This window comes from Notothenia rossii, assembly GCF_949606895.1.
Source record: "Notothenia rossii genome assembly, chromosome: 4".
NCBI classification, from domain to species: Eukaryota; Metazoa; Chordata; class Actinopteri; order Perciformes; family Nototheniidae; genus Notothenia; species Notothenia rossii.
The window spans coordinates 20,347,952-20,373,444 of NC_136902.1; the positions used below are offsets into that span (position 1 = coordinate 20,347,952).

The window sequence follows — 25,493 nt, forward strand, 5'->3', positions numbered from 1 at the left end:
GAGCGGAAAGGCCTTTATACTTATGTTGGTCTGGAGGCTCAAGGGATTTCATCAGATTTCATCATGACGGTCTAGTCAGACAAACAGAAGAGCCTCAGCTGAATTCCTAATCTATCTCTCTCCCTCTTTCCGTCTCCCACACACACAATATCAAAACGTAATGCTTTGGTTTTATTCGCATAAAAATAACAGTATTCATATACGTTACTCTCTATTGCCAGTTTTTGAAACTTTTTCAAGGTGGCCATTTTCTGACCTCAATAAACTCCCTCTGAGTTGTTCACTCCCCCCGTTTAATCTATGCAATGTTTTGATATGTGTGTTAAAGCCAGATTGGCGTGAGTTCCGCTGAGCTCAAGGACCGTTTGGGGAGTGACTCAACACTGTGAACTCACCAGTATCGGGAATAGCAGGGCCTGCTGGGAGTATTGGGTTTTTGGATAGGGTTTCCTCCACTATTGGATAACTCAAAACAATGTTATGGGATTGCAAATGTTTAATAGCATTTTGTTGATCAAGCATTTTAATCTAGAGGTGCAAAGTCGGTGTTCTGGTTGAAAAAAAATAATACAACACCGTCATTATCTACAAGTCTAAGAAGCCTGTGAAAATGTCATGCTGAACTTTGTGTCGGACTGGGGCTCTGGCTAGTGGGTTGTGTGGGGGAGGGTTACAGATGGGGGAGAAGTGAGTTGGGGTGAGTGATGAGGGGGGTTAGGAGAACACAGGCTGCTGGTGCATGCTCTGCATTCCTCAGGTGTTGTCAGCATAGCTTGCTCAGTAATTACCTCTGTGAAAACATGCACAAAGCCACACTTCACTAGCAGGCAGCAACCAAGAGAAGCTGTTAGGGTACATGTCAAAGACAGATGGGAGTACATTTATATTCTCATTTAGGCGTAATATGAGTTGAAATGGTTATTTTTCAAGAGATTGAGTGTGCCAAAGTAATATCTGTTAAAAGATCACAGGCATGGCATACTTCATGCATGCAGTGTAGTTACAGATGCACAGTGGGGCTGTGTGAGAGTCAGGAGTTTGATTTATGCAGCAATCCATCTTCTCTCAAGGATATTGGAAGGTTGGGTAATTATTATAGCCAAGCAGACCATGGTATGTTTATCCAGTGGTGTGATACAATCGTACAGTTGCGAAAAGATAGATTACAAGGTTGCATGCAGGGAATCTTTTTTGTTTCTCTCAGATGCGTTCCTCATTTCCTCACCAGGAGGAGGTGTCTGGGAAGTGGGAACTCCTCTCCCTCCTATCCCTCCTGTGCCCTGCTCTGTCTCCTTGGCTGGCTTGCTTAAATTGGAGGGATTGTGTGCAGATGTGCCTGGAGAGAGTCCAGCCCCTCTGCCCTGGGAGAACATGTGGTTCGGGAGTGTTTACGCTGGCACTCTCTCAAGCTGTCTCCCACACAGCATGCTGGCGACTGTCTCTCCTGCGTGACAATACTTAACCCTCCTCTCACAAAGGGGGCATTCTCAGGTTGAGGTGACATCATGTGGATTTATTGACAAACAGCAAAGACAGCAATGTAAATATAGAGTAAATTAATTTGATAAAATAGTATTTTGGATTAGCTAAGCTTGAACATACTATCTCCCCTTTGACCTTTCGTTGCATTAATATTCAGTTTTGATGCTTGGGGTGAACATATGTGTGGATTCGACAGATATCCAGACACCTCAGGCATGTTTTTCACAGATTCTCGACATACTTCACATTCTCCCCTGTGATTCAGGCTCTGGGTAAACATCTGTAAGCAGAAATGCCCTGAAAGGCACGCTTATTCGTAACACCAGTAACCAGCAAGGTTACACCGTGTGTTTTTAGTACCCAGGTGGGAAAAGGGGAGACACACACACTGCATAATGCCATCAACTTGCAGAAAGAGTCATTCATGTGCGTTTCAGTTACAACTGACTTCGACTTTGGTAGAAGCAAAGTTCCAAGATTCTCGATATAACCAAATGTTTCCTTTATCAGAGCTTCCTCAGAGGTTGTGCCATGTACAATGTACCAAACATTGCATTAAATTTGATCATTCTTTATGTTGTGTAAGTGAAATGAGTAACAGTCTACATTTGTCTTTCTGTAAAATAAGTATTCGGTGCCCCCTGCAGGATTGGATGCCTTATGAGTACCCATCAAAGCTCTAAAGAATAATTTCTCAAAGAATTGACATTGTTAAGTTTGCTCTTGTCTTGAGGAAAATATTTTTGGCTAACTGGTGTCTTGTGAAAAATCTTGAATTTGTATTAAAGCCAACTATATTTTCCTGTAAGGGACATCCTTTTCTTAATTTATTCATATTTTAAAATCAAGATCCAGCTATCTGTATAGTTTGCTTGTTTTATACTCAAACAGCGCAAAATTACTGGATAAAGTGGACCTTAACAAACTTTAAAAACAATTATCTAGCTTATTGGAATAATGTCTGCCTAATTGTAATCTGATTGTTAAATAGATTGTGAATATACTGTAGGTGAAGTCTTTATCTGACCTACAGAATCATCTTTTTTAAAATCTTAACTTATAACTTGTTGGGCAAATGTATTTTTTGCTCAGCCAAAAACATATCTATATCAAAGCAATCATACCCTTATCACTTTTTTATTTACCACCAGGGGGCATGATTTAGTGAAGAATGCAGAGGTTGAAGGGCCTGGCTGCCTGCTATCTTGATCAACTCTGAATGCTTGAGCATGAAAATAAAACCATTGAATGCCAGAATTTATTGCAGGCCTTCTTTATCAAATTTGATTCAAAAATAATAACATAAAACAGTAAAAAAATATGATTGATACAAAAAAGCAGCCTTGTTACATTATTGCATGGCGTGAAAATGTACTTCTAACTGACATATCCCTTTATAGGTAGAAAATGTATTTCCTAGATTTGACTAAACACCTGCAGACGAATAATTGTTGAACTAGGGGTGAACACTGCGGGCATGTCAGGGTTGCACAGGTGTTCAATTTGCTTTGAAGTATTCTCATAACGAAAGGAATCACGATTCTTTTAAAATATTGAGCCAACATGGCTGATCTCGTAGCGCAGTTGCAGGCAGCGCCGACTCCCACCTCCACGGTTGGTGAAAAAGCGCATGAAATAGGAGAAAAGGAGGTGTGTTAGCGCATGCGTAGACGGTGCTCGCCGCTTAGTTATGCCATTTTTTGAGGAGTCGAGCTTACGTCACGGGCTCGTCCACAGTCCTGGAGCTTGAGATTCACGATCCACTCATGCAACCACAAGCAAAGGGAGACATTGGTGCTCCGAGGGGAAAATACGCTTTTACTTTTTAATTTTCTTTTTAGTTTGGCACGGAATGAGCTGAACGGATCCGGAGGCTGCTACAGTGCGTTTGGAAGTGTGGACGACTCCAGTGGCATGGTGTGCTGAAACAGAGACCCCACTAAGCACTGAGACAGAGGTTACCCTGTGCATCATGTTTGAATGCCGATAATCAATTATAAATATATATGAATGTGCTACTGCATTACCTATAGCCTCGCCGGGCTGTAGCCACTCTTCTTTTACTGCTGAAGCCCGTCTGAAGCGGACACCGTGCTGAGGGTGCAGCTCAACGGACAATCGCACCCGGACCATTGGAGGGGTTCGGATGAGGTGGTTCCTCGGGCTTTTAGGTTTTAGAAATCCAGCCAACTTTTCCTCTATTCCTTTCTAACAGCAGTGCCGCCGAGCATTGCTCAGGAGATGGCGATGAGGTTGTTCTACTTGGGATGTATACTCTGCTTGGAGATCATATCTCCTAACGGTGCAACCGTAGGTAAGAAAGCCTGTTGTGTTATCTTGCATTGTGATACTCGTGAAAGCATGACCACTTTTGCTCCCCCTGCAAAGCATCTGTGCACAGGCCTATGTTCACCAGAGTTGGAGCCAACACAGCAGATAGGTTTGGCTTCACAATAACTGTGCACACAACGGTCTTCTCAGAGGAAGAGATAGATATTTGGGAAAACCTTTAATGAAACCGCACAAATAAGCAGCGTGTTGATTTGCTTAAAACCAGTCTGCGTTTTTTTTTAGCAGTCTGAGCAGACAGAATGGGCCTGTCTACAAGGATGGCAGATAGTGAGGTTGCTCAATGTTAGAATACCCAGCAGGTAAAAGGCAACACTTGCATGAACGATCTAGCTCCACAAAACGACATATTGTCTGATTGACTGCGACAAAATGGCTATATCCCTCATAATTTTTTTTCAACAAAAACACAATCCGCATGTATATTGTCTGTATGGCTACAGCTGATAGCTACAATTCAAACGTGCTGTTGTTTCAAGGGAAAAATAAAAAGCAGCAGGCTTTCCTATAAAAACCTGTGGGAGCCGTCGGTCAGATCAGCTTTCATGTTTGTTTTCAATTCCTCCTCGTGCATGAAAACAACAGTTGTGTCTGCTCGTAAAGGTGTAATATTAATGGCGCGGCTTGTCCCGACGTGTAGCGTCAGAGCTGCTGGGAATCACAACTCAGTGACAGCCAGGTACTGTGTGCTAGTGAAATGAATAGTGATCCTGTTACGTCCCGGGAGCTCCTTAATACTCCCGAATCCCTGATGGTAATAATGAGATATTAAAGGCACCATTGCTTCTGTGACAATGCAGTGCAGACCTGTTGAACTAACTGCCTGCTATTTCTTTCTTGAGCACTTGAATGGAAATCTAGAGGTACAAAATAGCACATGTATTCTACAGATATATCCATAGGTAATATTTAATGTTGCACCTGCATACATAGTCTTATGAAATAGGTTTATCAAGAAGGCACATGCTAAAATCAGAATGTATCTTTTTCTGGAGTCCATTGACTCATCCATAATATTTGTGAGTTTAAAATACTAAAGTCATGCACTAGTAGCGATGTCCTCTGTCCCCTCCAGCACAGTCCTGACAGCTGTGTTTATGAAAAACTTTGTAATATCAATGTGACTCAATGTTAATTTCCCACTTTTAGCCCACGTTTACTTTCATGCCTTAAGCAAAAGCAACACATTAGAACCTAGATTTTGCCACTGAAGCTAAAGTTAATGCTGCCAATGTCTTTACAAAAATAGCTCCTGACCCTCTCTGTGTTGGGAGATCTTATGTAAGTTTCATTAGATTTTGATGGAGCCTGTTCAAAGTAAAAGCCATAGCTGATTTTACAAGCCCCTCCTACCTCCTCCATCAGTATGTAACATCTGGACACAGGGAGACCATTAATCCAACTTAGATGTGACTGCAAGGGGGGGGGGGGGGGAAGGAAGAGGGACCAGCTGAAGTGCTTGGGGTGAGGGCGGGTGAAGCGAAATAAACTTTCAAGAATCAGTCTTGGATGCTCTCTTAAACTGACACTTAGTTACATCACAGGGAGTCAGAGATGGAATGATATAATGTGTGTTACATCATTAGTAACAGTTGATTTATCATCATTCCATTGCAGCGGTGTTAAACCAAAAGGGTAGAGGTGGTGTGAGTGAGTAGTTAAAGCCCTAAGGCCAGCCACTTGGACTGGATTTGTCTGGATCACCACTGGGCCGCGGCATACATTTATGAATTCAAAGAGATTATTGAGAGGAAGGTCAGAAGGTTATAGTTATCAGTTTATCATTAGACCAACTTCCTTTGTTTATTATTGATATTTTATGTTGATTTAGAGTTTACTTTTAGGCACTTCATATTTTTTGGACTCACAAAATCCGGTTGAATGTTTATGGGTCCTGATTATATCGGGGAATTAAACATGAACACAATATGGAACTGGTGATTGCTTTCAATGTAGGATTGTTGAAATTTAGAATGCAACCAACGATTAATCTACAGTTCCTTTTTGCAGTAAAATCAATAAATATTGAGTCCCCTAAATGTGTTAAAACGTGCTAAACGCACCATGCACCCCCACAAATTCCCAGTGCCCAAAGCGGCATATTCAAACCAATTTGTCCAGCCAATTGTCCAAAATCGAAAGATAATCCGTTTTCCATGAAACTAGTACAAAGAAAAGCTTCCAATTCTCTTAAAAATTGAGATTTTGCTTGAATGAATAAATAAATCTGCACTAATTTTGGTTATCGATGAATTGTCATTGTATTTACATTTTAAAGTAAAAGTAGCGTTCCAGCTCCTCAATACCAAGGATTCACTTCTAATCTTTATTGTATGTGGTGTTTGTTTTAGTTACCCGATTGTCATTGGGTTGCAAAATGGTCTTTTGTTAAATTAAATCCTCCTCATTGACTTATAGTTTTGAATTATACCATCAAGATGTCCATGTTGCATTACTTGAAACTACAGAGCTTACACATAGGATTTTTATAACCTTAAGCAGAAGAACCCTGTCGGTAAAAAGTGTAAACGTAGGTCAGAGTCTAAAGAGGTTGAATTCCTGAGGAGCCTACACTCTGTTTGCCTGACCTTTTTAATAGGAGCTGGCTTTACCTTTTCCTCTGAACTATCACTGGAAACATCTGCTGGAAAAATGCAGCATCCCTCATACAAATTCAACAGCTAATGGAACTTGGATTGCTCTCTTCAGCTCTTCCAAGTGGAGGTCACTGGGGAGTGGTTATTGTAACTATGTACACCTAAGGCTGTCTGTTGATGTGCTCTTATCGTGTGACATCGATAATCCCCATTATGCTTTTCTGGCCTTAAGAATGTTGTTGCAGAGAAACATAGAACAAAAGAAAAGAACTAAGTATGTGGATTGAAATACAGCCAACGTGTTGAGCACATTCTTTAGCTTCGGAATGAGATTTAATGTAAAGCTTGTGTGCATGTGTTTTTCATTTTGGTTTTAACCTAGTGAAAGTATTTGTGAAATGATAATAGTAGACACCAGTGGGATTCTGTACCCTAGCTGCAGAAAAGATCCCCTTTGTATCCGTCTTCTTTCTGCGCTGCATTGCAATCATCTGTTAGCAGAAGGTAAAACCAGATTAACACAAATGTCCTCAGTGTTGTTCCCCACATATTGAAGTCGTGAGACCACAGATGAAAGAGTTTGTTGATTGTGAATAGCAGGGGTGTTCTGTAATTGGTGTTTTCCGCTAGCTACATCACTGTTTACTCGGTTTTGCTCCTAAGACCCAAAAAAAGAAGCGGATCAGCCTCTTTAACAAAATGAGGAGTGTGGGTGTGTGTAAATGCAGAAAGATCAAATGGGTTATTGATGGTGATATAATCAGGCCTTTCCTTTCCGTTCCTGTCATTAATATGACGATGCCTCATTTAAATTAGTATATCTTTTTGACATGAAAGGTATTACCATAACACATCTTTACATTGCACCACATTGCATCATAAAGAGAGTAAACCGAGTTGTTCAAATGTTGCAAAGAGGTGCAACATTTGCCTGACACAGCTGCGGGAATACTGGCTTTGTGATTCCTGTTTATTTTGACATCATTAATTGTGAACTTCTTCTCACCTGTTCTTGACACTTTCAGTTCCTTAATTATATGTATTGTTTCAGTTGGCTTTACCAGGTCACACTCATGTACGGCTCAGATGTTGTGGATGCCACTGACTCTGTGTTGTTTGGGACATCGAGTTGATCACTGGTCAGAGGGAGAATCTAATATGGAGATAAGATTCCGATTTCATGGACTGCTGCTATGTGTCAAAGCTGTTTACTTTTACTTAGTTGTCGTAAAGATAAGGATATGTTGGCGGTTGGTCCAATTTGTTTATCTCGTTCAACTGAATTGTTGTCTGAAGTGACAGTCACTCCCTCAAAATAGTGATATAAACTTGACATCATGGCTTGACATCATTTAAGACAACACAATTTTGTTTCATGATGTCATCATTTCTTCTCAATACATTTCTAAGAATAGAGGGTAAATAATCACAATTAAATTACTGCCATGTCATATTTAAAGGCTCTAATCTTTTGAGTTTATATTTCATGCACCTCCTTGTTTTCTTCTGTTATCACCTTTAAACTATTCTGCGTGTGACTGGGAAGTTAGATATACTCTGTGGTTCTTAACAATACTATCAAGATTAAAGGGTGTGTGTAGTCTTTGACGTTAAATGTGCTTGCCACAGCTTCTTTGTAAAAGTACAGTAACTAGTACTGAAATTTGAGTTTTCAGGCCATTGCAATTTTCTGTTATTTGTAGGAAAATCATACTTTGCAAGAGTTAAATCACTCATGCTGGCATCATACTGCAAACTGCATTTTTCAAGGCCTAAGCTAAGGACAATTCATGTGCAGATCTCACTGCTGAACAAAAAAGGTCCTCTCTTAAGACAACCCCTTATTGTATTGTTTACAAGTCACTAGCCATTATTGAGTCAGGAACATTCATCCATCCTCTCTCCTTTAGACCGAATCCAATGAGGTACTCATGGAGATTGACTTTCATTAAATCACAGAAACATTTCAGCCTTCAGCTGAGTTAAATCCTTATTTAATAACGTACTGTATTTCTACCTTATTCCTGTAGCCTTGGATTTTGTATTCCTGGTAGCTTTAGAATACATGATAGTCATGATTTACAGTCATCTCGGTTGCTGTGAATGCCTCAATTTATGTGATCCAGCCTTCATATATATCGTGGCTCACATAGCTGAATCTGGTTTTACTTTTCCCCTTATGATATGCAGAGACAACAGCCCTGGTGTGGAAGAATTCTCTTTATAGCACCATGATGCCTATTTGCATTTATCTTTATGTCCATCAATCACAGTAACTCAGTGCATGTCTTTTTACTGCGTTGCCTTTAACTGCTCTGGCCTGTGACGTCCTGCGGATCCTCATCAGGTTACCTCTGATGTCAAAGTTGCACCCTTTTGTTGTGTGATGACAAAAAAACAAGGCTTTTAGGCACAAGAGAAAGTATTCACTCAAACTTAGACTTCTCCTTTTTATGCATATTCAACCTCTTTGAAAATAGTTATGGTGGATTAGTTCTTAAATAGCCCACGGACATTGGATGTGCATTGTGGGCTGGTTAAAGTTCTCCAGTGCTTGTCATGGGTTTGGTGTGTCACAAAGCTAAGTGGTTCTTTCCACTGGATGGGCACTGCACAATGTGGAAATTGAAAAAAAACATCCAGTGGCAATGGACGGACTTTACATTATTTTTATCACACTTTTCTAACCGTGAAATATCTAAGTTTGGGCAAAAAAATAGTCTGTGAATAATTAATAGACCACAGAATATAAAATGATGACATTCCTCTACCCTCATTCTCTTCCCTGTGGTCATTGTTTGGTTTTCATTGTTATATATAATGCATTGATTCCTGCTTTGAAATCCTGTTAAACTGAGCGCAGAGTAATAACTTCAAACTTAACTTCAGGGGTCTAATTACATACTTTAGTTCGTTCCTCTTTTCACTCCCTGAAACACTCAGGAAGAGCTGAGTTCTACAATAGAGGGCCAGGAGGGGTAGAAGCGTGGGATGATGAGAAACAGTCCTGGGTTTATTTTAACATTCTCCGATTGCTTCACTGAGCCCAGAGTGCCATGTATTTACTCATCCATTTGAGTCATGAAATATTCCCATTAGCACTGTTAGCTTTGAACAACATTTAACAAAATCCATCCACTTCTGCTCATCCAAGAAACAATCCAAAGGGGATTGGGTTGGTTGACTACTAGGATGTGCTCAAAAAAGTGGTCTCGCAGCAAAGAGAAACGAGCAAAAAGTAAACTTTCCCCTGAATTCACAAGCTGTTTTGTCGAGCAGCAAGAGCTTTAAATCCTGCTGCTCGTCTGTAACAGATTGTCTTTTTCAGGAAAAGCTACACACATGAAATCAATTAGAAGGTGATGGAATGTGCTGCATGGATCTGGAGTTGATTTGTAGAGCAGGGATGGCCATATTGAGAGAGACGGAGCGGAGCAGGGGGGGGGGAAGTGGGTCAGTGTTGTGTCCCAGCTGGTGACGGTGTCTGGAGGCCTCCATCACTTGGCGTTGAATTGGTGATTTACTCACCCTTCCCATCATGTTCCATCCCACAGAGTTCAGAATTTAAGATTTCTAAAATTGGATTTCAAAAGCAAGACAACACTTTGAATTGTTCTTGCCATTAAAAAAGCCATTAAAGTTATTTTTCTTTTTACTAGCCACTCAGGCTGGAAGTTTCTATAAGAGCCGGGCTCTGTGTACGCTTATGCATTTGCTCATTCACTCTTGTCTAATGTTTTTTGCCATGCACAGTGCTGAAGGGCAATTCAGTGTGCACTGTTTAGACAGCGCAGAGCTCCAGTGGCCCTGCATAAGGAAATACAGTGTGTGCTCCATTCAACTGGCAGTATGCTGAAAATCAAAACCAAGTCAGCCAACTGGAAACTGGGAATCCACATACTAGGAAGCAACTCTATAGGATTTAAAGCTCAGTATTAAACCATGGGTCCTGTTAGTATTTCAGTGACAGTATGACTTTAAGTCATTTTACTTTCTCTTACACCAACATGCATAGTGCTTTTTTCGAACTCCTGAACACTTACAACATGTTCATTGGTTTTACCACCTAATTCTGAGACACCCCTTATGTTTCTCCAAATAAGAGTCTGAAAACGTTTGTAAAACCATTGTAAAAACTTGAACACATGTTGTATTTGGGTGTAGAGAACCGGATGTTTAGTAGAAACCCTAATCCCGTGACTAACATTTTTTTTTCCTGCTTTACTTCTAGTATAGCGTTCAGGCATTCTTGGGTTTACATTTGCCAAAAGGACTGTCTCTGCTTTTATATTGTAATTCCATTGCCGTATCACTCTCCTTTAAAATGATTTACTTTAACACTTAGCATGCAACGTATTGAAACTACATTACAGTGAAAGAGTCTAGCATTTTGTTTTTTTGTTGAAGACAGCTGTTTCATGTTTTTGAACCAGCCGAATAAAGTATTTTGGTACATTTTATGTAGGACTTATTTAGAGTAATGATGTGAAATTCAAAACCCTTGAAGGTTTTAACTAAGCCTGCAAAAGTTAGTTTTCTCATTTCTTCTCTAATTTAATTAATGTTATGCCCTATCAGAAACCCAGAGTTAGAAACCTTATGTTAAAGTGTGTATAAGATATCTAAGTTGACCATAAGCAACATAATGTGATATTATTACTTATTGTTTTGAACATGTGATAAACATTTCTGCTGTTTATGGATAGAAGAGTTGAACACTGTGAGATTTCCTACCATATTAGTCACAGCAGGGTGATCAAGTTGCATTCAGCTGTGGCAGGGAAATGCTTTAGTTGGAATGGCATTATCAGGAGGAGACTCTTGGAGGCGAACACTCTGGGCTTATAGCAGTAAGTGGAGTATGCACCTTGATTCAATGGGTTTGGTGTTTGCTGTTGGGCCTATCCAAGTCTACTAAATAAAGACCTTCTTCATTCCCCTTTGTAGGTAAAACCTGACTGAAATGCTTTACTTCCCAGCCTGATTCGGACCCTCCGAAAATTGTTAGCCTTTGGCAGGAACTTTGGAAAAAAACACCACTTTGCATACTGAATTAACAATTCACATCTCTGTTTGAGATATTTCAGTGGGCTTTGAAAGAGGACTGCTGAGGGGGAAGGCTGCCAGTCTTTCCCCCAGCCTCTAACCCCTCCCCTGCCACAACCTTCAATTAGGCTCAGAGGTTCTCCCCTTCGCGGTCTGTTCATGCTGGTGTGTAAAGGGATGATAAAATTAGAACCCACAATGTTTTATTTCCAGTTTTATGCACTCATAGGGAACAACAAGCTCAGCCCAGCTGCTTCGGGCGGGGGACCAGAGGGATGTAGAGAATTTCTTCACATAGCAGTCTGCCGGAGGTTTCAATTTTACTCATTGAGGCTCACGGCTCAGTCAGTGTGGCCGTTTGTTTAGTAGTTGTTTAGTCTGATTAAATGGCAACATATAAGCGCAGGCAACTTCAGCGCAACTACCGCCATAAGGAGTGTGACAGGAAATTGGTAATCTGAAAGGAAGCTACATTAACATGTTGGCCTCAGGCCATGGCTAGCCTCTATCTCATTCCTTCCCTGATGGGTCGGGTGTGTGCATGTCGTCTGAACTTTGTCCGTCACCAGTCCATTATTTTACAGCTCTGTCTCACTGTGATCTTTAATATTATAACCTTTCACATTCTTATGATATTTGATACAGAATCTGTATTATAGCCTCCCATGGCTGAGTTTAAACCTTATTCTCCTGTAAGCCTTGCTTCTGCCATTGTGTGAATAGAAGAACGTAGCGAACGCTATGCATTTTAAAAGCCGGCGCTCTCTCTTTTTCTAAATCTCCTCAAATAACAGGGTTTTGTTGACATATGGAAAGCTGTGATCTGATCCATACAAGCCATAAGCTCCTGTATTGTATCTACAAAAACATGACGCTCAGAAGACTCAGGGTTTAGTGCTTACACATTCACTGCGCTGTCAAGTGAAAAGAGACCAGGGTCTAAACGCCTTAGTCTGACAGTCCAAAGGAACGTGATTGCAATGATACACTAGCCTCATGCTCTCTTGTGATTTTAGTCACATCCCAGCACCCTTGTGGTGCACCCCAACCCCACCACTCACCCCACACCTCTCTGACTGCCAAGTATGTAGGGAGGCAAGTCATCCAGGGCGAGGGAGGGCTCAGTCCCTGCAGAGAATCACAATGAGACCTTGGATCTGTCTCTCCCTGAGCATTACTGCACTACAGTACAGTAGCAGCAACCTCCTGCCTCAAATGGCCTTTGTGGTCAATTTTTTTATGGTTCGTTTTAACCGCTTGCATAACGGGAAGAATTTCACTTGTGTGTATATATGGCAATCTATTTCCATTCTTCCTTAGACTTGCATACATTTTACCATGGCATCTCAACTAACTAACTATTTCCATTTTGTTTGTATTCGGGTTATTTCTTACAGAAATAAAGGTAAATAATAACCATTTTGAAGATTTCAATTTGTCGTGAGAAAATTAGAATTCGATTCACCTAAATTGTAATAGGGGTTGAGCCATAAATCTCAGAGACAGCTGTCTAAACCTGGGAAAATAAAAGTAATATCCTGGGCCAGACACAACAAGAGTGAGAAAAATGTGTTTTGGGGGCATTTCTAAATTGCATATTTAAATAAGTTACTAATTCAGTGTTGACAGACTGAATCAACACCATGGAGGTAGAGCTCCATTGGACGAGTGTTTTTGTGAGTGCGGCTGAGTTAAAGCATGTGTCAGACTGCTGATGGGTCTGGAGCGTTGCTGTGGTGCTGTTAGCCTGTGGTACACCTCAACAATCTGTGCTGACTTACTGCCCAGGACTACCACGCTGTGCTCTTTCCCATGGGTCAGGCGCTGATTGAATGCCCAGTTATGTCTCTGCTGTGACACATGAAAGAGCCTCTGTGGTAAAAGTTGAAAAACACCTTAGGAGTAATAAAAATAAAAAAAAAGCGGAAAGAAATGAGATGTTCGTAAGAAGAGAGGAAACAACAAACAAACCCAAGAACTAAAAGGCCCCACTGTTAGCTGTAAACTTGTAGAGGAGATTTTTTTTTTCTGAATAGAGTGTGCCTGTGGGACTGTTGATACAAAAACATCGTTGTAAACTTGGGCTGACCCTTGCATGTTACTTTGCCTGGCTCAGCTAAGATCTATGCTGCTTGAAGCTGGAAATGTCCTATGAAAATAACATTTGAAAAACGCCTGAAATCGCATTTCTCTCTAAATTGACTTTGTATTACAAAGCCTTTCAAGACACAGTTGACTTTTTGTGGCTATAAATTAACTTTCAACTCCTTTTTTTCAGCCCCCAAAGTTGATGACCTGCCGAAGACCTGCAGCCCTAAGCAGTTTGTATGTAAAGACCAGGTGACCTGTATCTCCAAAGGCTGGCGCTGCGATGGGGAGAAAGACTGTCCAGATGGCTCAGACGAATCCCCAGATATCTGTAAGTATTCCTACTTGAGAGTACTTCTAAAACTGTCCCTCAGCAGACTTGTGTCCTCAGCTCTCCTGTTCTCTGCTTGACCTTGGTTCAGGGCACTGGGGACTAGTTTTACTTAGCCTTCTTTTCATGATAGCCAAATAGCAATTTACCAATTTTAAAACATTTTCATTATCACCAAAATGTTGTTGCCGCACATGAAGTTATATAACATCAAATTCATTACCTCTAAATGGCCTTCAAGAGACAACAGCACAATGTTCAGACAGTTTAATTTGGGCCTGAATAAGAGGGTGGGCTTAGCTGTAGCAGGGACACAGACTTTCAGTGTGTGCTCTGGCTGCTCTGCTGAATTATAGCTCTAATTATGCGGCCGTGTTTAGTCTGAATGTTCATGGATGTGTCTGCTCTTGTCTGGACTCTTATGGGATCTGTAGAGACCCTAAGTGTCCCAGCGCCTCACATCTGTCATACTCTCCATCCTGCAAATCCATCCATAAACTCTCCCCGGTAAAAGCCTTCTCTCTGATTTAATGTACGTTGGCGCTAATGGTGATTTTACTGTCTGCATCTGCCACACCTTGCATCTGTCAGGGTTCTCATAACAATCTGGCATGCAGAGACAAGCAGCTGACACCCAGCATTAAGGGACTTGTTATTCTGGGTGAAAAAGCAAATATGTATTAACACAAAGGATTAGGGATTTATTAAATGGCTAAGGGTGGCTTGATCTATCATTTTCTGATTCAGAGCTTCACACAATACAATACAAAGATGAAGCTGAACCAAAAAGTTATCTACCATCTGTCACTTCTATATTGATTTATACAGATAAGAATGTACTGCTAACAACAGCTATCAAATACATTGCTATCAAATGTTTGGGAAATTATTGTAGTGAACAACACAGAACATGATTGTGACCCACATAATTCAATCAAGCAAGCTGTGGCTATTTAATTTCTGCCCTTTCTTCTACTAAGCAATTGAACTGAGTGAATTTCCCATAGTACTTGTGTGATTTAGTGACACAGACAATGATGTGATTCATCTTCTGCATGGAGAGATGGAGAGCGATGTTTCACCAGAACATCAAGATATGTTCTGGTCAATTACCCGCTTCTCATTGGCTCTACCCTGCCTGTCACTTTACCTTTAGCTAAGGCACTATTTATGTGAGTTTCCGTAGCAGTCATATTAAATATCTCTTACTTCAATGAATGCACTTTCGTGTTTGCAGTGTAACAAGCACAGTCCAAATTAGGGGTGCACCGAATGGGTAATTCTTGGCCGAAACCGATACCGAAAATAGGAAACAGTTGGCCGAAAACCAAATGCCGAAAGGCTGAAAAATGATTATATATATATATATATATATATATATATATATATATATATATATATATATATATATATATATATATATATATATATATATATTTACCAATATTGTTCAGCGACCTGATTATGGAAAAAGAAATGATTATGGCAAAACTTAACTTAAATAATAATCACTATTATGGGTCCATAAAACATTTATTCAGCACTTTTGAATGCATACAGTACATTAATTCCAAGTCAAGTGCATTTTCTTTTCTCTGTAGGATAACTACAACAAAGTGCATTCAGAACAAAGCCAAGGTGCTTTAAAACTGCATAAACATCTAGGCCAGTAGGCCTACAACAAAATAGTGTAAATAAAGACTGTAACAGCCAGGCCTTCAACAACAACAAATGCACCTATAAGTTTGGTAACCTAACGTGTTGTTGTGATGACGTAATCAAAACGCGGCGACAAGCACGGCGTGAGACCATGCTCGCGGCTGGCTCAAAGCCAACATGTCTGCCGCTTGGAGATATTTCAAAAATATCCGAGTGAGAGGCGCGGATTGCGATTTGTAAAACGTGTTCAGCTGACATTTCTCGAGGGGGTGTAACTGCAAAGACTTTCACCACTTCGGGATTACTCCACCACTTGAAATCAAAACACCCGGACAAATATGCGGAGTATGATCAACGTAACCCTGTTCTCGGACTTTCGGCCGAAAGCCGAAAGGGCCTTTTTAACAATTTTCGGCCGATAATTTTCGGTGGCCGAATATTCGATGCATCCCTATTCCAAATGCTCCTCTTAGTTTCTCAATGATAGCTATCCATACTGTATATTATCCTGTTGTTTATTTGATCCATCCATTAAATGTGAACCATGTTTGGAAAGGACTGCTGCAGATAAAGCTACAGAGCGAGCCTGCACCGATGGAAATGGGAGAGTTTGCAGGAGTATGTCTCCTTGTTATTTAAAATACTGCTCTGACTCAGAGGAATGCAAGAATGTTTTACTTTTTATCCTGTTTTTTCCATTTGCGGTTTGAAACAGTTTGCAGATCATTAGTCCAGTTTTCCAAACGAGGGAGCACCATAAGAGGCAATCGGACTGCCCTCAAATGAGCTGTTATGGAAATGGTAGATATAAGTAAAGATCTAACATTGGTTCATCCGAGAGGACTGACATCTGGATAAACTGGGGAACTTTTGTGTTGTGTGTATTTTTTTTTATCAGACACAGTTTACAAAAGCATTCAAACTTTCTCTTCCAATCATAGTGATAGTCTGAGAAAACCAGAAGATTCCCAGCTCACTTTTGTTCCAACATGCCCCTGACCACAGTCTAGTGTGTGTGTGTTAATGTTGATGGGAATAAGAGTGGTGCATGCTACTATAATTACGGCATTATCTCCAGTTCAAGTTAATTACTAACTACAGGCCTTCTTTACAAACAGTACTCTCTGAGATTCCGAAAGGCAACAACATTTTCCTCTTTTTTTTTTTTGCGACATCTTTCTATTCTTCCCCTCTTCCTCCTGTGGCAACTTGGCTGTGCGCCGGTCTTGGTGTGGGATTTTGTTTCCTAAATTGATCACTATGTCATTTAAATAGGGCACCTGTATTATTCCACTCATCCTCAAGTGTTGTGATGAAAACACAATGTAGCTAATTTGGCTGAAGCGCTGGTTTAGTTTCTGGTAAATACCACCTGTTTTATTTTACGATGATCAAGAATTGCCGTCATAGTGGTGGCTGCTGTAAACGTGTACCTCTGTCTGGTGTGCATCTTTGATCTTCACCTCTCTGGTACCCATGCTGGAAGAAAGTGCACTCCTCAGTATCGTACTGTCTGAAGGTCTAATTGCCTGTCGTTTCCAAACCATTCATCTGGGCTGTAATTATGTTGAAATGCTAAAGACAGACTTCTGCCACAGTAGTGAGGTTGTAACGTTGCATCACATGAGGCGTTGACATCCAGAGGTTGAGACGGCAGTTGACACCTAGGGTCAATGTTAATATCCTATAGCCTGTTTGTTTATAGAAGGGATACTGAAGCAGAGTCAGGGGAACGTATGTGTATGGATGTACGTTTTTGCAAATGGATCTGCATGACTCGTAAAATGACAGATGGGGTCTGGGCAGGTTGCCAGCTGTTCGGCCGTCAAAGACTTCAGACCCCCGGTGTGCACCTCCCTCTTATGGCCCCTAGTACACTCTCAGATAGCCATCAGCCGTCTGCCTGTACAGGCCCCTGTCTGCAGGTGTGACCCTGTCATCCTCTCCCAGGGACTGCACTGACTCCCCCTCACTGCAGGGCTTCAATTGGTTTCAGATATTTCACCTCAATTACATACAGGCTTAAGGCTCAGGAAGTGGTTGACACATGCCCTTAGGGCAGGAGTATATGTGTCTCAGCGATGGTGCTCGTCAGCAAAAACACGTGGGTTTGCTATCCTGGCTCCAAAATGGTGGAATGAGCTCCCCATTGAAATCAGGACAGCAGATAGCTTACACATCTTCCGACGCAAACTGAAAACTCATCTCTTTAGACTCCACTTCGAGCGATAAAATTACTAACAAAGCACTTATATACTAATAAAGGGCTGGCTTTCTAAATGCCAGTTGAGTAGCACTTGAAATGTTTGGCTCTATGAAACCTGATGTACTTATATGATTCTGTTTTCTTAAAGGTTGTATCTTCCTGGTCGAATGCACTTATTGTAAGTCGCTTTGGATAAAAGCGTCAGCTAAATGCAATGTAATGTAATGTAATGTAATGTAATGTAATGCTCTATGCAGGACTGCTGCTTTTAATGCTTCAATAGGCAGTTGTGGGAGGTTGTAAAACGGTTATCTTTTGTCTATCTAAGATAAAGTAACGAGGTGGGTTGTTCAATATGTCAGTGCATGGCTTTTCCTGCTGATTTTGAGCAGACGGTGTTCAAAAGTCCACACTGATGAGCCATTGTGGATTAGGGTTTCTTGATTGTGCATTCTGTTTGTTTCCCAGTGGGTTTTTACGTTGGACTGATCTCCGAAGCATTTTCTTTTTGGAATCCATAAAAGACACAACTATCAAAAATAAGTTTATTTTTGATGATGCTTTTCTTATTTCCAGCTCTATATTTCTTGGCTTGAGTATAGAGATGTTAAGAAAGTGTTTTGGAGGTAATTTAACAACAATACTAGGATAAAGGTTTTTCAAATAGTCCAACTATAATATGAAATATTTGATTACACCAAATCAGAATGAGGGTATAATGGCATTAAAGTTTGTAAGTTGAACAAACATAGCTTTTTTATTTTCCAACCATTCCAGTGACAGTTTTTTTTATACTAGACTTAAAAGTGCTGTGTCACAACTTTAATTTCCTTTCAAAGCTCTGTTGGAGCAGTTGATGTTCAAAACACTGACTCCCTGTCTGTTTCCCAAGTCTGTATGCAATTATGATTCTTGCCTGAACCACATTCATTGTGGTTGAGCCAGCGAATGGGAACAGATGTTTAAGTAAGCGATAGCATGTAAGCACTTTCTCCATCATGAGAAGTGCTTGCCATGGAGGAATCCCTTTCATCGTCAAAAAACCTTGTGCAACAATTGTCTGCGCCTAATTCTCTGTTAGACATTTTAGCCCCTGACTTAGCACGAACATGTCCGCAGGAAGACTTCCAAGCAGGGGGTGAAATCATGGAAATACACTGCCTTTCTTTCACCACAAAGTGCTTTCCACTTTCATTCAGGGTGAGTAAATGAGCTGCTCAAAGTAGTTAACACTTGCAAATGACAAACCCCCCCCCCCCTGTACTTGATCTGTCAAACTGTCATTTAAGTCCAAGTATTACCCACATGTACCCATGGACACATTTATTAGTTTACCTCGTTGATTCTTGAAAGTAATTCTGAGGGGATATTCTTTGGAATGCAGTTTCATAATGAATTTTAGGGACCTTTGGCTCAAGAGGCTGAAAATATTTAATGTAACAATACCTAAATGTTGTTTCTCAAACACAGACATGTAATTTCATTTAAATCTTCCGGTAGACATGTGATTTGATTTCATGTCTTTGCTTTGAACAGGACAATTTGCACTAACACACTGGAAACTCTTTCAAAGACTTTGTCTGATGTAATGGCACGATACTGTGGTGAAAGTAGCCCCCCAACACACATCCTGACCCTTGGCCCACACTGTGGTCCATGCCAGTGGATGCCATGGCCTGGGGCCCGAGCTGGTAGGGAGGTCTGATGGGAAGATTGAGTTATCATCTCAGTGCAGCTGCCTGAGGCACCGTGGGCCACACAACGAGGTTATCTGCCCATCTCCTGCCTCAAAACCCCCCTCTGGAATCCCGCCAGCCTGGTCCTTTGTCCGGCCCATCTGACAGTTATGCCTCAGCAGCATCTCCAAGACGACAGGGAACAGCCGGCTGCTGAGGTAGTGGGATGGGATGGAGCAATGGGGAGAAGGGAGGATCCTACAGTAAAAGCTTTTGTTAAGGAGAAAAGATCTGATTAGCTTTCAGGCTAAGGAGGAATATGGAAGTTTCTTTTGTTAAGCTTTGATCCAATTGCTGTAGAAACAGACTTAAAAAGTAAATGTGTGGTAGGGAGGGGGTCTTCTGGTAGCTTTTAATCAGTTTTGTAGCTTTTCTTGCAGGGGGCACCATGCAGTGAGAGTCTGTCGCGGCAGTGCTTGACACACTGCTTCCACAGAGGAAGGAGCAAAGCCCTGTAAATCCCTCTGGTCTGTGGCCCTGAGCCTCCTCAGCTTCACGGGCCTATCAGCAGGCAGAGAACACAGGGCTTTCTCACGCCACACAGGCACCACTTCGCTCTCTCTGCTGTCTCCTCCACGCCCCGTCTCCTTCTCTCCCTCATTCTTTCTTTCCTGTGTCCCTCTGTCTTCCTCTCTGCCTGTCAAAGTAGGCGGGGAAGCTAGACTCAAATCCTCTCTGTTCCCTGTTCCTCATATCTCGTCTCTTTCCTCTGGTGTAATTGCCTCAGAGCTTTCCACCCTGGTTGCAGATGTTTTTTTGGTTTCCTTTTGCTAGCTGTGTCTTTGTATGTTACTTTATGGAAATGTTCTGGGGTGCATTTTACACAGTGACAGTATACTCTTTTGCAACACATTTAACAGACCCGCTTGACATGTTTTAACAAGCAGCTACACAGATTTATTAGATTTATATTAATGTTTTACTGGAAGAATTTGGATTCTCAATCTTACTCCACCTAAGTTTTATCTTTTTATTGTTAAACACCCCTGTAGGCTTAAAAAGGTGTCTGTTAAAACGTTTGTAAAAAAGATACGTGTGGATATAGCCAGATCAAATTAGTGTCAGTTGATTACCATTTATGGGAAGACATGCTCATATTCAACCTTTAGGACTACGGTAAGATAAGATCATCTTCTATTAGTTCTACAGAGGGGAAATATGAAGAGTTACAGTCGGAAAGGGATAGTTTTTAAAACAAATATCAATAAAAAAACAGAAGAGAATATTAATCAGAATATAATAAGCATACCGACCGAAGAGTTGAATTACCATCATTGGCCATAATAAATAAGCATGTCTCAGATTCTCTCACTCTGTGCCATACTGTAAGTCCTGTGTGCTTTGGCTGCTTCAGTAGGGTTTGCCATAGCCATGTGCTTATTGTGCATGCTGCTGTTAAGTGTGATTCCAGAGAGGGGAGAGTTACTCAGTGGGCCGGCCTGCCTGTCACCCTGCACAACATATTCATTCGAGCTGACAGCAGACTTTATGGGAGTCAGTCAAGGGCTGGCATGGACTCCGAAGAGCAGGAAGAAAAGACGGCTTTTATGCCAAGGACAAAAGATCGACAGGGGATCCAAATGTAAGGTCATTGCATAACTACGGGAACTGAGGGATGGGGGATGGTGGGGTCCAGAGGTTGAGGTGTTGGAGGGAAACACACATTCGGAGAGACCTTCTTCCATGTCACAACCCCAATGCCCATCCAGGCAAGATAGTGGAAATCAGAGCTAAAAACAAGGGACGATTAAACTCGGTGGGGAGGATTATTTGAAGGTGACACAGGAAGTGATGAATGACTTAAATCTACGCTCTTCTCAGGGGGAATGTGTAATATTGTCTTTGCACAAAGTCATATTTCACTCTTAAGAGTGCACGCTGCGAAGAGCGTTTCAATAAAGCAGGAACTAAGTTCTGCATTATGACTCATATTCGATAATGTTTTAATCATGACTAATCCCAGCGCTCATTGCTTGGTGTGTTTCTCATATCAGGCTAAGAGGGTGAGATCACACAGCAGATAAGAGAAAGATTTTAAGAAATAAGATCCCTGAGTACACAGTGATGATATGCTAATATCGCTGTTAGCTGATTACACAGTTTAGTGCGATTATGTAATTATCTTCACTCTGCCGGCGTCTAATAGGTGTGAGGGATGTAATTTCCCCTCCTTTTCTTTTTCTGTTATCCACCGCACTACCAGGGTTCTTCCATTGTTCTCACTTGCAGTGCATTGTCTCTGAGATTGCCAAACTCACTGAAACTTCTCTGCAATTCTCGTGGCATGTTAAGTTATTTTGGATATTGCTCTGTATTAATTATGCTCATTTGCACCTTTAGCCATTTCTATAGCCTCCAGTAATGATACTTTAGGGCAAATCATGCCTATATTAACAGGCATAGCAATCCAGATAGTCTATATCCCTATTCATCTAGTAGTCAATCCTTAGTGCCCAGTGAAATATCCATGTTTTGAAATGATTAGTTTCACATGTATTTACTTGTGGCCTACTGCTTACTGAGAATAGGATTCAGGAAGGTATCTGCAAATATGGCCCTGAACAGATGCAGATGATAATTATTTATAATGTTATCTATGTTTTATTGCACAGACAGATTAGTTTTATGAAGATTGTATCCGAGCAGTTGTACTGTAGTTTTTATGAGGTGAGAGCGGGGAGGCACTTTTGACTCAAGGCAAGGCACAAGTATGAACAACTTTATCAAGATGAGTACACTATAAAATACATTTCATTTTGAGAATGTTTGTGTTTGAATATAAATAGATCTGTCAGCCTGTTTAAAAATGAAAAACACAAGTCTTTGGTTTTGGCTTTGCAATGACAGGCAACATAAATAAGCATATAAATGTTAGTAATAAAGTTTACTTTGCATTTAAGTTCTCCTTTTAAGTGTTACATTTATTTATTCCAATGGGATCAACATAACAATGCAAAGAAAAGCTGTGATGGTAAATGCATAACTTGCCACAAAGGAATGTGAATAGAAAGCTGGACCCTCTCATGCAAGTTTAGGGTTAATATGAAGTTTCTCTGATGACTATAAACACAGTGTGCTGATTTCCCAGACAGGGTATAAACACAAAATGTTTAAAGATCTGAACTTTGTATTAGTTTACTTCCTTACCAAAGCGTATGACCAAGTTAAACAAAAGAACCACCTGCTGTAGTTCTTATTGTGACAGACAGGGACAAATATTTCATTATATAAACATAATTTATCTTTCAGATCAAAATAAGGCACTGCATGCTTGATGAATTGCTTTACACATTGTTGCTTCACTGACACACTGAATACATATCCATTTTGACTAAGAAAGCTGCCAAAACCTTCATGTGATCACATTGGGAGTAAGATAGACACATAGACAGAAACTAATGAAACATAGGAAAAGCAGAGGAGCATACTTGCATAATGACCAGTGAGGAGAAACGGCTTTAAATTCAGATCGGCCAATGCTGCTTCCTGCGATCAGTGATCTTCCCAACATATAAACACTCAAATGAGATAGTTGATGACTGTGTCACAAAGTTTAGTGAATGCTATGGAGTACTATGTTGTCTGTATCAATAATATAAAAAAAGGACAGAAGAAGTTTGTTCCCTTCAGATTTGTGTATTAATGCTTGGTTTCCACTGACAACAGATGACGCAGGAAATGACTACTGCCAATATGAGGAGAGGTTATTGTAATACACTGCCAACAACTTCCCAAAGTGGAGCAGGGAGTACAGGGTTCATCTCCATTGTCCTTCCTGCAAAGTTATTTAATCCTCCATATTGTTCTTTCTATTTAGTTGACTGCTGCTGGACTCTATTCAGCTCCTGCCAAGGTATTACTGTGTTGTGGAACTCAAACAATTCCTTCCGGCTGTTTTGTATCGCTGGCAGTTAAACATATTCTGCTGCTGCCTGGTGAGTGAAAAGGTAGAAGTGTGTGTGATGGAAAGCAGAGTTATTGTGTTGTCAGTGTTTGTTGGCAGCAGTGTGTTAGCACCTGGTTCCTGGTATAGTGTACCACACTGTGTCAGTTAATTAGTTTGTCCGTCGGTCAGCTCAATCCCTGACACGTCATTTTTTTGTCAAATATGCTATATGACAAACCCGACCCGATCAGTGCAATGGGGGGCCGTAAGATGACTTTCTGTCTTTTTATACTCAGAGAAAATGGTTTACATATGACAAATCCTAGGCAGTTGTTCCATTTCCAGTGTGCAGTGAGTTCATTCTGGTTGCTGCAGTTTATGTCGAAAGCCCCGGGTTGGCAGTTTTTTGAATGTAAATCAGGCTGGCTTAGAGGCTGAGGTTGTAGGGGGGCTGCTAATATACTCGCACCCCCCCCCCCCCCCCCCCCCAGATGGGAGAGCTCTCTCTCTCCCTCCCTCCCTAAGCCAGATGTATTTTAGAGCTAATTCTCTTTTGGAATATGCCACATTCTCCACAGAGGCTGCTGTGGTGGGATCATTATGCTAGCTCTTGTCACTTTAAGATGCTTGTTTTAACTGAGTTACATTTTATGATCTGTGTGGTTACTAATCTTTTGGATGGAGAGAGAGGACTTGGAAGGAATGCTTGTGGTTTCTTCAGGGAATGCCGACATGCATGCAGATGTTCTCCCTCATAAGTCTTTATGCACATTCACACTTTAATACATGTGATTGCATGTCTTGTATGAATACGAGAGATTTATTTTAACTTTCTTTCAAGAGCTTATAACTTCCCATAAGTCATACTGGATATGCATGACACAAAGAACTTACATACTGAATGTCAAGTCAATCATATTTTTGTGCCTTACAGTACAACTCCCTCTAGTCTCACTTCAGAACTCATAAAAAGCACAAGGCAGAAATAAGGGTCCAATGATTTGCATTTTAGCTGCTTAATATTCAGACAAAAAAAAATGAAGTTCACCGCCTTCACGGGAAACGATCTGTAGAGTTCTGCGGGTTGTGTGCGGTTCTTGGAAAGGCTGCAGCCAGAGCAGCTAACGTGTTTCAGTTGCCTCCTTCAGACTCTGAGTATGTCAGATTCTGCAGAACTCTACAGATCGTTTCCTGTGAAGGCGGTGAACTTCATTTTTTTTCTTCTAGTGTTTTTCTAAAATGGGTCAGCAGATGTTAGAGAGATGGAGGAAGATGAGGAGGAGGAAGAAGAGGAGGAGGAAGAAAAAGAAGAAGAAGAAGAAAGACAGACAGCCAAAACAAACTGTTTGCTCTGCACTGTGGGTTGAGAGGAGTGATAGAGAGAGGAGTGATAGAGAGAGGAGTGGGAGAGAATGAAGGAAAGAGACTGTATGTAGATCGGTAAAGAAAAAATCTTTGCTATCTCTGGACCAGAGGAGATCATGTTCTGTCCTCCCCTCCACACCCCCCTTTACATTGAATATAAATTGCTGAGAGTGTTAACTTTTGTAATATGTTCCTTCGGTATCTTCAAAATGATTGCATTTGCGCAGCATATTTCACTTGTTTGCCATATTGTGCACAGAACCCCTTATCTGCCTTACCTGCTATGGTTGTATATGTCAGTGTGGATTTAATCAGTACAATGTTGCTCCACCCTGGCAAAACTTGATTGACGAGTGAAAATTAAGGTTTAAAGGCTGTAGAGAAGATGTGCTTTTTTTGATTCACTCTTCTATGTTGGTTGATGATAGTGCCTTTTGTCACGACGGGAAATAAATGAATTGAACAATGTGAATGTGAACCGCAAAGGCAGCCAGTTCAAGAACCGTTTGGTGATGTCCTCTTCTGTTTGATCCAGGCTGTGTTTTGATGTGTGTCTTATCTCTGTGTATTTATTCTTTTGCACTCAGGTCTCTCTTTCAAAACAGTTTTTGATCTCAAACAGACTTCCTGATCAAGTTACAGATATAACAATAATAATAATAATAGAATAGATGTTTTCTTCTTTTTCAAATGACCTATATCTTTCCAGGTGGGATGAAATCAAACTAGAGCCACAGCTAGGGATTCA

General features: G+C 40.9%; 1 protein-coding gene across 1 annotated transcript in view; it reads left to right on the forward strand.

Moving 5' to 3' along the window:
* Positions 1-3,198: 3,198 nt before the first annotated feature.
* Positions 3,199-25,493, forward strand: part of LOC307035032 (low-density lipoprotein receptor-related protein 1-like) — a 93,525-nt gene continuing 71,230 nt past the window's right edge. Inside the window, exons 1-2 of the mRNA XM_079673968.1 lie at positions 3,199-3,796; positions 13,753-13,893. Of these exons, the coding sequence (XP_079530094.1) occupies positions 3,724-3,796; positions 13,753-13,893 (214 nt within the window). The 5' untranslated portion in view covers positions 3,199-3,723. The remainder of the gene's footprint in view (positions 3,797-13,752; positions 13,894-25,493) is intronic.